Source organism: Carex rostrata, chromosome 29 (assembly GCF_964058835.1).
Source record: "Carex rostrata chromosome 29, lpCarRost1.2, whole genome shotgun sequence".
Classification (NCBI taxonomy): domain Eukaryota; kingdom Viridiplantae; phylum Streptophyta; class Magnoliopsida; order Poales; family Cyperaceae; genus Carex; species Carex rostrata.
In genome coordinates, this window is record NC_135946.1 from 1638812 (window position 1) to 1651738 (window position 12927).

Genomic DNA, 12927 nt, shown 5'->3' on the forward strand with positions numbered 1-12927 from the left:
TTAACAGATCTATTTTCGTTTCACATAGCGCACTGACACCAGAGACAAAAGAAATAGTATATGAATAGTGCGCTGCGCGAAGCCAAATTCACTCTCTTAAATATATTTACCCAAACAAACGGCTACTTAGCACCCTTTCCATTGTTGGTTGTTTTTAGCTCTAAGGGTTACACATTTTATGATATACGTAGCCTAGGCATGAATAATGGAACCATTTAAATGACAACAAAATTTTGTCTGTCCTTTACTTTGGCCAAAAAAATGTTAAATTATTTATCAAAAGAATAGAATGATTAGATTGTTTCTATGGAATCGAAAAATCAAAACACTCTTTCTATGGAATCGAAAAATCAAACACTCTTTCTATGGAATCAAAAAATCAAACATATAGCCTATAGGCATGGCTTTCTGAAATCATTTCAAAATTTTCAGATATGTACAAATTATTTCTACATATTTCAGGTGAAGTAGCGCGTTCTAGAAAGTTGGCTTTAAAATTTTTCTAATATGTACAAATTATTCATCACTTAGACCTAATTTCTATGGAATGAAATTTCAATTTTGCCCGTGTAGTGGCTTCAAAAGTTCTTTTAAAATGATGGTAATTACAAGTTTCTCACTTTAATTGTTTATTACTTTCTATTATTTGTTATTAATTAGTTGTTACTTAGTTGTTCAATATATATATATATATATATATATAGGTTGGCTATTCTACTTCCATAAGCATATGGCCACATATACTTATAAGTCATTTTTGCGTTTCCAATGTCCAAACGACCGATCCGAACCGTTAGATGTTTAATCCATATTGAAATGTGCTCGGAGACCAAATTTTACATTTTTTAAAATTTTTTTACTATTTATTAAGCCACTTTGAAAATCGCTGATCTGATGGTCCAGAAAATTTTACTGTTTTTTACTGTTCACAGCAAAACAGAAAATTTCAAAAATGCTTAATAAATAGTAAAAAAATTCCAAAAAATGTAAAATTTGGTCTCCAAGCACATTTCAATATGGATTAAACATCTAACGGTTCGGATCGGTCGTTTGGACATTGGAAACGCAAAAATGACTTATAAGCGTATGTGGCCATATGCTTATGGAAGTAGAATAGCCAACCTCTATATATATATATAGAGAGATAGGCTAATATACAATCGATTGCACCACGCCTCTCGTGCAACCAAGTGGTTTTCCAATTTTTAAAGTCCAAATGATCGATCCGAACCGTGCTTGGAGACCAAATTTTACATTTTTTGGAATTTTTTTACTATTTATTAAGACACTTTGAAAATCGCTGATCCAACGGTGGCTTGCCAAACAGTAAAAATCAGAAGCTACCGTTGGATCAGCGATTTTCAAAGTGGCTTAATAAATAGTAAAAAAATTCCAAAAAATGTAAAATTTGGTCTCCAAGCAGATTTTAATATGGAGAACACATCTAACGATTCGGATCGATCATTTGGACTTTAAAAATCGGAAAACCACTTGGTTGCACGAGAGGCGTGGTGCAATCGATTGTATATTAGCCTATCTATATATATATATATTGACTAATATGCTCAGTAAATTGGTTAAATATTGAACAGGTAGAATAACAAACTATTTTAGTTAATCATTTCTTATTGCCGTTTAGTACACACGACGAGGTGACTACAGATAGGCAGTCTGAAGTTGTGAGCTAAACAAATGAAGTTGACATCGAGATCTATAATTATGTTGGACTAATTAATGGATCTACTTTTGGGTTAATGGACTCCATAACTATCCAATTCGCTTCAAAATCGATGCGAAGGCGTCTGAATATTAAAACTGAGGGCACAATCTTAAAGTACATCATCGAACCTAAATTAGGTCCAATAGACATCATTTTTATTTTATTCATTAGTACTCCAACTCTATTGCAGATCTTGAGATTTTATTTTATTTTATTTTATTAATTCACATTGGGCACTGCATATATGTCAACTGCTCATTTGTATTTAACCCGTATATGACTAAGAAAGGAATGTTTCATATATAAATATTCTAAGATATAACTTTTAGTTGCATGAGAGTCAGTTTTTGATATTCTAGCAAAAATATATTTTCATATGTTCATAATTGTATTTAAATAATCTAACAGAAAGATATTTTTGCCATCGCATTTATTACAACTACCACCAACAAAATTTAATAGGAGATAAAAAAAATCTCTATTAGATGTTAATTTTTTTATCCGAGACAACATTGCATGTGGCAATTTGTACCTTCTACTAGACTGTGAAGCTGTACTAGTACTAGCTAACATGGGTGCTTTGTTTATTTTATTTAATGAACAGATTAAAAACTAAGCTAAACCTCAGTAAACATTAATCATTGCATGAATAATCAATTAAGCTATTATATACTGATATAAAATTAGAATAAAAATTGATAGACTATATAAATGTACACATTACTGAATAAAAAACCAATAAATCATCAAATAAAAAATAATAAAATAAGAAATGAACAGCAAACAAAGAAATAACACAATAAATAGTTAAATACTTAATACTCATGATTCTATTCTTCAAAATTCAAATTATGACTCCTCAAATCATAGCTAAAATCAGGCTTATTAGAATTAATCACACTGATTCTCTTCTTCATACTTACACTATTCAGTATTCACAAGAGATCTCCATTTACTGTTAGCAGGAAGGCATCTCACATTTCCAACCTTCTCTTTCTCTTCGTCTTATGGAACATGGAACCTGGTACTGTAGCGCGGGTCTCGAGAAAGCGCAACCAAAGCATGCCATGCGGTGAAGGGAGGTGATTTTGCATAGATCACATCTGCGTGGATGATAAGAATTGAATTTCTCAAGATCATAATTTTAATGTAATAAATAAAATAGTAATTAAAAAATATTCGGAATTCATTTTAGATTAAACTTTGATGGAAATAAAGAAAATTTTGAACACAATAATCAGGAAAATAAGAAATAAGCTGGAGGCCCATCTCAGATGTCCAAACAATACCAAACCAAGCCCAAAATTAATTTCTATCCTGGTTTACTATTGTTAACGGGCTTTAAAAAAGTTTACTCCACAGATTATACAAATTAAATTGATAAATTGTATGCACAAATTTTCATGCATTGAAGATCGAACTAATTTTTTTTAGGCGCCTTTTCACTGCTTTCTCTCTCTCTCAGTCGCATGTTTTTGTGTTGTGGGTTGCATCTAAACTGCTTGACAAAATGCCGCATCGGGTGAGGATGCGCTACTACTGCTTCATAAACTGCACTCTTCTCTGGTTTTTGATAGTAACTGTGTCTCAGGCAACCAATGGACACCTACCAGGTCAGATTGTTTCTTTGTTTTATGAAAAGAAAATGCTGAGCAAACTCGTACTGATTTGTTCTTGCCAGTATATCAGTTGGTTACACATTTGAATGCACCAATAATGAACTTGATCATTAACCCAAGTACCCAACTGAAGGCATGGACAGTATGCTTAAAAACTGGTTGGTCGGTGCTGTTGTTGCCAGTATATGACCAGTTCTCTCATGAAATTTTTTTTTATTGCATGAGAGCACCATAATACCATTAGTTATATATATATATATATTCTTAGTTATAATGTTGAAATACTGCATGCATTTGATTCAATACAATATAGTCGGCAGTTTAAATGTATTAGTATTAAACGGGTCAACTCGGTTATAACCAATTAATAAGCTGTTTTGAATCCATATGTTGCACAACAATAAAAAGCTATTTTTTTTTTCAATTTATTCAGCAAAAGCAACTCTACCTAGCCTGGCCTTTAGTTGGTTAGATGACAAATCAGCATTTCTAGCGGGTGAATTGGCAACGATCATGGTCAGACTACTCCGAAGCACCTTTACTGGCAAAATGGTTGACTTATCTCAGCATTCCATGGCTTTCTCAGTATCAGTAAATGGGAAGAAGGGAAATAGTTCCTTTGTTTCTGGCATTTGTTCAAACACACAAGGGGATCCTATTAATTGGAACATCACATTTATTCCAATCAAGGCAGGAGATTTTGGGTTAGTGATTGAGGAAATTCATTTTGGGATTGTTGATTCTTCACTCCACTTCTCTGTTACTCCAGGTAGAATTTTCATTTTAGTCCCGGCTCTTTTGATAATATGCATATTATGGATCGCCCTGTGCTATGGATCCATATCTTTATTTTCAGAGTTCAAAGAATCTATCCGAACCATTAAACATGATCTACATATGAAAATGTACCAAGGGACAAATTTTACATTTTTTTTAGAATATTTTTACTATTTTTTAGATTGGTAGAAAATCACTTGATCTAAAAATTCTGGACCATCTGAAAGCAGTGATTTCGTCTCCAAATACATTATCATATGGAGATCATGTTTAACGGCTCGGATTGAATTTTAGAAAAAGAAATAGGAATCCATAGCTCGAGTGAATCCGTAATATGCATATTATCATAGCCTCACTTTTTAAAGATAATCAGAAATTTCTCTTTGATTTTGAAGGGCACATTTATCCATCCGGTTGTACCGCTTCATGGATGGGTTACAACGAGGTATTGGCCGGGACTAAAGCTTCTATTTTAATACTTCCAAGTGACGCCTTTGGAAATAACCTGGAAAAAGAAGCTGTGGGGCCCTCTGATCAGTACTTCAACTTGTCAGTATCTTATGAGAATGGGTCAAGTGTGCGCCTCGCTGATTTCAAATTTCAGGGTTGGAATGACGAGGGGTATATTAGCCTTGATTTTATACTTACTGTTTCTGGTAATTTTCTGGTACATGTGCTTGGTGATAACAGGGAATTGAGAAATTCGCCGTTGCCCTTGGCAGTGAAACCAGGTTGGTTAACTGAAATTGGATTTAAGATTATTTAATTTCTTTTAGATTTAGTACAACTAGATACTTTTGGTTAGTTAAATTATTGACCCGAGAACTGTTTTTCTTGTTAATGAGAAATTTCTTTTAGATTTATCTATTTTACAAATAACATGAAATATTTATAATGTTTGTTTTTAGAACCAAGCAACTATAGGCTTCTGCTCTCAACCCAAAATTAACAGTTTTGCAGAAAATGAAATAAAATAAAGCAAAGAAAATTCGTAAAAATTAGCCAGATTCAAGTTTACATGATTTAATACAGATAGATTTGATAGAGTAATCATTAAAATTAGCAACAATTTGCCAGTCATTGCAAACAACTCACATGTGTTACTCTCATATGTGAGATATGAAGGCTATTTTTTTTTTTTTTTCGAAAAACACTTTTGACAACAATCACATACCAACCAGTATTCTCAAGTTTTTTATATGATATTCTTTTGGAAACATTATGCGAATTTGCTAATTTACTGAACTGGTAAGGACGTTAAGAAAAATAATCAATAGGCAACTTATAAGAAAATAATGCAAAGCATTTATTGTTCAAAATTGCTACATAATGTTGACTGGTTTGTATTACAGTAGTAGCCTACTATTATACTTATTTCATTCTGTGAACCTCAATTAAGGATATTATTACATTATTGAACTTTAGTTTTTCTTTTCCTTTTTTTAGGACCTTTTGATCCAGCGAAGAGCATAGGAAAATGGAGCCATGATACAAACATCATCCGAATTTTCTCCAAGTTGGAAATTTTGATTTACCAGAAGGATATATTTGGAAATCCTGTGCCAGGTTTACACCCATTTGATGCCCGGGTAGTTAAGAAGAGTTCAAACCTCTCTGTACCAATACCAGATCTGAATTTTCAAGAGGTGGCTTTGGGAACCCAGTTGCTTTCCTTCACGGTATCAGAACAAGGAGAATTTTACCTAACGGTTTTTGATGCAGGAATGAGTTTTAGTTCATCACATTTGGTGTATGAATACAAAGTTTTCATAGGTATGTTTATGTTTCTACTAGTACTAAGGATTTTAATATGATGCACATATCAGTTTAGCCTGTGATAGCTATTGTGATTTTGTAATATGGACTATAGGTTATTGTGACGGGACAAAAAGCTTTGCTAACGGGTCTGGTTTAGCCTCATCAACTGCTGGTCGGATGTCTTCTTTCATGGTGTTTTTAACAGACCAGTACAACAACCCTTCTCCAGTCAAGGCAGAAAGGCTTCATGTCAAGTTCATCTCCAGTACAAGTGGTGCTGCTATCCGTCCAATTGTGTTCCCTTTGCGAAATCTAAGCGGTAATTTGCTTCTTTCAGATTCAAGGGGGTTCAATTAATTTTGAGACTCTACAGGGGTTATTTGAAAAAGTGACACCTTTTTTTTAGCAGAGGGAGCTCCACCTGCTGATGCAGAGGGGTACTTCGCAAAATCCCCAGAAAGATTTCAACACACATTTTCAGGAAGCCATGATCAAACAGTGAGTTGTTTTCTTGATTAGTTTTTCTTTATCTGTGAATTAGTTCTTTAATTTGTTTTAGAAGTACATGGAAGAGGTGGCTTTTGTACTGATTTATACCGTTACATGCATGCTTCTACTTGGGACACATAGATATCACTACAGTAACCATACTATCTGCATTGTTACAAAATAATAAGAGTGAGGCTATGCTACTTTGCGAAGCGCTGATTGGTCTATACTATGGATTCGTATCTTTGTTTTTAAAGTTGGAATAGTCGATCTGAATAGCTCAACATGATCTTCACATGAAAACGTACTTCTTTACCATATTTTTTGGATAGGTTGAAAATCACAATTTCCGAATGATTCAGAATCTTAAGATCAGGTGATTTTCTAACTATCTAAAAAAATAATAAATTTTTTTAAAAGTGTAAAATGGTCTCCAAGAACATTTTAATATGGAGATCATGTTGAGCTGTCCAGTTCGACTATTTAAACTTTAGCAGTTCAGTACAGCAGGCAGTATATCTCTACACAAAAGAAAAGTAACCTTGGTTAATTCTCTTCTAGATATTGGGAAACCCTGCAACTCGGGCAAGTGATTTCAATGTTGCATATAACCCCCAAAAATTTGGAGATTATGAGATATGGATCTTTTGTGGAAATGTACCGATCAACCATGGTAAACCTTATCTAATGAGAGTTTCTCCAGGTGAAGTTCATTATCTTTTTACATTTTCTCTATGTTTATTTACAGTACTTCTCTGTCAATATTGAGAGCTTGGTTCCCAAAAAAATTGTTTTTTAGGTATTGTTAATATAGGGAAGTCCAGTGTGATAAAATTCGAAGAAAACGTGAAGATATCAACAAAATCTGAAGTAGTTGTACAGCTCCTTGACTCATCCAAGAACCCAATAACTTCATCTGGGTCAAATCTGCAGTTGCAAATCGGAGCAAAGAACGATTCAACCATCACAGCATATCCCTTTACTGAAATGAGCAATGGATTGTATCATGGATACTATGTAGTGAGAGAAATTGGAGTTTATAAAGTATGTGTTTTGTTAGAGGATCATGCTCTATCTCCTTGTCCCTTTGAAGTTCAAGTTCATGAAGGTAATACAACTTGACCAATTTAAAATTTAAGCAACTATTGCTGAGAAAAATGATTACAAATTTTAGAGTTAATTTTCTGCATTTGTCTTGAGGGGCATTTTTGTACTTCTCTGGACAATTGAATTTCACATGTCAACATAAATTTTGAAGTATTTTGAAAAATCCATTCTATATTTGTGGAATTTTCATTGGTATAATTTACTGTGTTTATTCCTAAGGGTATTTTCGAGAAATACTTTTCGCAATACTATAAATTACAAATTATGAATAATGTATTTCGGTTTCCTTTTCCTTCTATCTAGTTATACTTATTTGGAGGTTTCAAACTTTCAATACAAATTTTGAGGGAAATTTTCTTTAGTTTGAAGACTATATATGGATATCAAACCAATATAACTTCTATTTTCGCAAGGATTTGCAAAAAAATTGATGAAAATTTCATTCAGATAAATATTTCTCTGTGGCCTTTGATGATACCATTTCTGTATGGGAGGATGAAACGTCTGCTTATGACGTGTTATCCAACGATTACATGGCAGGAGGAAGAGCTGACATAACTGAGTTTTCAATTGTAAGTATTTCAACCCCTCCCCCAAAATATAAAAAAAAAAAAAATTAACCATAACAATTGACAACAAACCTTAGTTCTCACTATTTTAATTGTTTTGCAGCCTGATCATGGCTCTGTTTTGCGGTATGGAGACTTACTTCGGTACACTCCATACAAGGGGTATTTTGGGAATGATTTTTTCAACTACACAATTTCTGACAGTAATAACAACACTGTCACTGGGAATGTATATGTCTCTGTTCTATGCAACCCTCCTCAATTCTCTTCATTACCAGCTCAATTAAATGTAACTGAAGAAATGTTCAGCCCCAAATTATGGTAAGACGTCTTATTATATTTCTAAATTATGTAATAAATAGTGATATGAAGTTAGAAACTTCTATTATCTTGCAGTGAATTCGGAAGAATTGAAATGACGTATTCAGATACATATGGAAACATCTCGGTCACAATAAGAGCTCAATCTGGCACAATATTTTTAGCACCAATCTCGATGCAATTTCTTCAACCCACAGGAAGTATAGTTGCTGTTAGTCGAGGTGGTCAGAGTGGAAAGGAGTTGATCATAGCTGGCCAAGTAGAGACAATCAATTCTGCTCTGCAATCTGTCCAGTATCTCGGGTAATATTCCTTGTTTTCTAATTAGATGTGATCCCCAGTTTGTCATTGTATAAGTGTTCTGAGCTTACTACATTTTCTTTTGTTTAGTTATATTACTTATATGGTTAGTTCTAGTTTGTTGATGTGTTTCTCACTGTTCTCCATTATTTCAATTTTTACCAGAAAAGAAAATTTCTACGGAAACGACACAGTCTTCCTCTATGCAATGAATAATAACGGAGTGCAAGAAGCTTACTTCTCGGTTTTAGTTGAGCCTGTCAATGATCCCCCGCTTGTGCACGCACCCAAGTCCATATTCCTTGGAGGGAAGGAATCGAGTGACGGATTTCAAATTTTCGACAAACACAGAGACACATTTGAGTTTTCAATCCTTGACCCAGATATTTTAAACTTTCCTGGTAATTAGTTATCATAGCAGTTAGGTAAATTAAGAACATGTTTTTTTCTTCGGTAGTAAAATGTGGCAACTTCAGCAACCATCTTGAGTGAGGCTATGGTACTATGCATAGCGCATAATGGTCCATACTATGGATCAATATTTTTATTTTCAAAGTCTAAACAATCGATCTGGACCGTTCAACATGATCTCCATATAAAAATGTAACTATAAATCAAATTTTATCTTTTTTATAATTTTTTACTATTTTTTTAGATAGATAGAAAATCACTAATTTTAAATGGTCTAGAATTCTAAGATCAAGTAATTTTTAACCTATCTAAACAAATAGTAAAAAAAAAATCCTAAAAAATGTAAAAATTTAGTCTGCAAGTATATTTTCATATGAAGATCACATTGAATAGGATTGACTATTTGGACTTTGAAAACTAAAATATTGATCCATAGTACGGACCAATTTGCGCTATGCAAAGTACCATAGCCTCAATTATCTATGTGATGTACAGTTCCTTTGATACAGATACATCCATTAAATAGAAAAAAAATAGATGGACTGATATGTAATTTTCTACTACTTCAGGGAACAAATCTGATTTTATGCTGACACTTTCCTTGGAAGTAGATGAGGGAGAACTAATGGCAAGATTACCAGTTAGCCTTATCGGGTCAGCTGAGTTTAAATCGCAATACCGAAAAGTGTGGCAGTTGCTACAGACTTATGTGACTATCTCTAATAATTTTGTTCTCAAAGGAAAAGGAATCAGATTTCAAGGGACTCACCTTGACTGTAACAATGCATTGCAGCGACTATATTATAAGGTTGAACTACTCAAATACTGATGAAGTTTGAACTGTTTACTGGTAGTTAATTGATAAACTCCATTTTGTATTAAAAAAAAGATTAATAGTAAATGTCCATAAAATGATCAATTTGCTTGCTATATTTTTCTTCACATGCAGAGCGCAAATCACGAAGCAGTTTTAACAGTAACTGTGAATGACTTGGGAAATTACGGGTGCTACCCTGATTGTGTCAAGATGAGAACATCACCTCTCTCAACACAGGTTTCAATCCATCTCAACAAAAGAAGGCCAACTACTTCAACCCAAACTTTTTGTAAGAGCTTACATAACATAACATCTCCCTATGTGGCCACTGTTCTTTAAATTTCAGACTTCCTATTTTGTTCTTGGTTTGGATTTGTTTACTTGATTTTTTTTACAGTGATAGTATGTGCCATCATAACTGAGATACTGACGATGATTGTGCTCGGTGGAGTGCTTTTGTTTTTCATTTGCCGGTGCATGAACGATCTTTACAGAAAGAGAAAGGATTCTGATGGAAGTGCAACATCATCTCCATCAGATGAAAATTCAAGGCAACAAAATGTAAAGTTCTCTTTTTTCATTCTTTCCACATATACTGGTACCAAAGGATTAACATATCTATTTATGCAGATGGGTTCCCCTGGAATTCAGCATATGATACATCCATTTGCAAGTTCCTTCCCAGTTCGACAAAGGTATGTATTGTATGTGATAAAAGGAAATAATTTAATGAAATATGACCAGTAAAAGCATACTATCTCAGTTAAATATTTTTTGTTTTTTTGTTTTAGGTCACGTAGAGTATTCAATAAAGAAGTCCCAGGCATGGTTGAACTTCAACCCATCTCACCTCTTTCTATTGCAAAAGATTGCTAATATTAATGTTTTGCATCATTGTTGTTACTTTGTTTAGGTCAATTATTTTATGCAAATTATGATATTTCCTTAGAAACAACTCAGAAATACTGCATGCAACTATAGACCCTTGTCAAGTTGAATTTAATAAACCAGGTAGTAAAAGATCTTTCAATTTACCAGAAAAGTGAATTTTACAAAGATAACATCCTTCCAATAGAAATCACCATTGTCGATTTGTCCAGTGCAAAACACTTATTCAAAATGTAAGAAAACATAATTTCTCTCAGCAATTCAACTTATAAAAGAAACATAATCTGAGCTACTTTCTCCTTTCTACCAAAAACGTAACTAAAAGTTCATCTTAACTAGTTTCAAGAAGATGGAGGAGAAGTAACTCCAGCTGCACCTGCTCCCGTAACTGGAGTTGCAGTAGGTGAAGGAGGGGTATAGATTTTAGCTCTACGAAGGATTTCAGCCACGACAAAGTGTTTTCTCTTGCTCAATGGCCTTGAATTATCCAATCTAACCTGGAGAAAATAAAATCAACAGATTTGTTTTCTTTAAACAAAGAATATTAAATTATAATTTTGTTGTCAATACCCATTATCTTAATTATATCTTATAACAATTGCTTACCTAAGGTGAATGCATTCTGGTTCAATTTAGGATTCTGAGTACAAATAATAGTAGCCAGAGACTTGGATGGGTCAATCAAACTCACAGACTTGGGTTGCAGGTCAATAATTACACTTGAAAACAAAACTTGAGTAAAAAGAGAAAACAATTATCCTTTATTTGTTCTCCACATGCAATTCTGATTTTATCACAGTAAAACAGCTTTGTTTCGCCCAAATTGCCCCTGAAATTAGATTTTTGTTTGTGCAATCCTATAATCTCTTCTTTAAGCTAAGACCAATATCAGACTTGACTGACTCCAAATGTTACAGAGTTAGCAAAGAAAGTTGTCCAATTCAAAATATTTTCAAAGGGATATATTGTTAAAGTATACAGCAATGCCATTCCATTACCAGAAAAATCATATTGTTCAGCTTTCTGTATTTGATAGTATTTTTTTACATTAAGTTACTTACAAATAAAGGAGAGAGAGCACTACAAAGTTCCTTCGAAATAGAGAAAAAGCAACATTTCTAAGGGACCAAAATGGAGCTTTGATATAATTGACAGATTTGTGAATTCAGGAAAAAACCTAACCAAATAGTGCAACCAAATTGCAGAGTTTGAGGACACAAACAGTACCCTGAAAATTCATGTAACCAAACAAGAATCCTGAAAATTTGCACAAAATTTTCAGTTTTCTCCTCTAAGTTTCTAATTTTTGCAAGAATTTTTACTATTAACCCTCAAAAAAACAAATTACAGGACATTTATTTACCCAACCCCCCAATCTCAATTTTCTAATTCCACCCTTGTCAATCAAACTAATTTCAAGGGGGAAGCAACCCAACTTTATTCCTAGGACCAATATAAGAAATATGGGAGTTCAGGGACCAATACGAAAAATACTACTACAAAACAATAATCAATTCCAGATTTGTGAATTCAGGAAAAACCCAAATTGTAGAATTTGAGGATACAAACAGTACATTAAAATTGATGTAACAAAACAAGAATCCTGAAAATTTACACAAAATTTTCAGTTTTCTCCGCTAAAGTTTCTAATTTTTGCAAGAATTTTGACTATTAACTTTCCTTATAAAAACAAATTACAAGAACCCAACTTTATTCCAAGGACGAATATGAGAAATGTGGGAGTTGAGGGACCGAAGTGAGAAGAGAAAGAAAAGGACCTGATCGCCGATGTTGCAATCGTTGTTCTCATCGTGCGCCATGAATTTGGAAGTGCGCTTGACGTAGCGGTTGTAGAGCTTGTTGTGGAAGAGCCGATCCACCGCCACCACCACCGACTTTTGCATCTTGTTCGACACCACTATCCCCACCACATTCTTCATATCTCTCTCTCTCTTTCTCTCTTTCTCTCTTTCTCTGCCGCTTCAATCGAAGAAGGGTTTTTCCAAGGGTTTCCGACCTGAATTCATATCACCTAAGGTAAGGTAACAGAGTATTCAGGTTTAGATCCAGACCGTCCGATTGTTATCTGCACGAATATTAAAGTAATAATGAGAAATTCACCTCGGGCCGGATTGATTGATCCGGAATCTG

At 33.7% G+C, this 12927-nt stretch overlaps 2 protein-coding genes across 2 annotated transcripts; one reads left to right on the plus strand and one right to left on the minus strand.

The window, feature by feature from the left end:
- The first annotated feature begins 3237 nt into the window (after positions 1–3237).
- Positions 3238–10829, plus strand: GEX2 (gamete expressed 2). Its single transcript, XM_078294738.1, has 17 exons — positions 3238–3333; positions 3773–4108; positions 4512–4847; positions 5563–5889; positions 5987–6193; positions 6284–6372; positions 6925–7066; positions 7163–7471; positions 7918–8042; positions 8143–8360; positions 8436–8663; positions 8826–9061; positions 9641–9879; positions 10021–10177; positions 10286–10449; positions 10519–10583; positions 10680–10829. The coding sequence occupies exons 1-17, from the start codon at positions 3249–3251 to the stop codon at positions 10762–10764; spliced, it is 3348 nt and encodes a 1115-aa protein (XP_078150864.1). The 5' UTR covers positions 3238–3248; the 3' UTR covers positions 10765–10829.
- Positions 10830–11080: 251 nt separating this feature from the next.
- LOC144546284 (uncharacterized) lies at positions 11081–12764 on the minus strand. Its single transcript, XM_078294846.1, has 2 exons — positions 12555–12764; positions 11081–11273 (listed from the first exon to the last, which is right to left on the minus strand). The coding sequence occupies exons 1-2, from the start codon at positions 12714–12716 to the stop codon at positions 11118–11120; spliced, it is 318 nt and encodes a 105-aa protein (XP_078150972.1). The 5' UTR covers positions 12717–12764; the 3' UTR covers positions 11081–11117.
- Between the last annotated feature and the right edge of the window lie 163 nt (positions 12765–12927).

What these genes read in the sequence shown, in the direction of transcription:
- GEX2 (XM_078294738.1), top strand. Translation starts at nt 3,249, where the DNA reads ATGCGCTACTACTGCTTCATAAACTGCACTCTTCTCTGGTTTTTGATA. An exon ending in CCACTTCTCTGTTACTCCAG is followed by an intron (nt 4,109 to 4,511) that starts GTAGAATTTTCA and finishes TTGATTTTGAAG; the next exon opens with GGCACATTTATCCATCCGGT. An exon ending in CAGGAAGCCATGATCAAACA is followed by an intron (nt 6,373 to 6,924) that starts GTGAGTTGTTTT and finishes ATTCTCTTCTAG; the next exon opens with ATATTGGGAAACCCTGCAAC.
- LOC144546284 (XM_078294846.1), bottom strand. Translation starts at nt 12,716, where the DNA reads ATGAAGAATGTGGTGGGGATAGTGGTGTCGAACAAGATGCAAAAGTCG. An exon ending in ATTGCAACATCGGCGATCAG is followed by an intron (nt 11,274 to 12,554) that starts GTCCTTTTCTTT and finishes TATTTTCTCCAG; the next exon opens with GTTAGATTGGATAATTCAAG.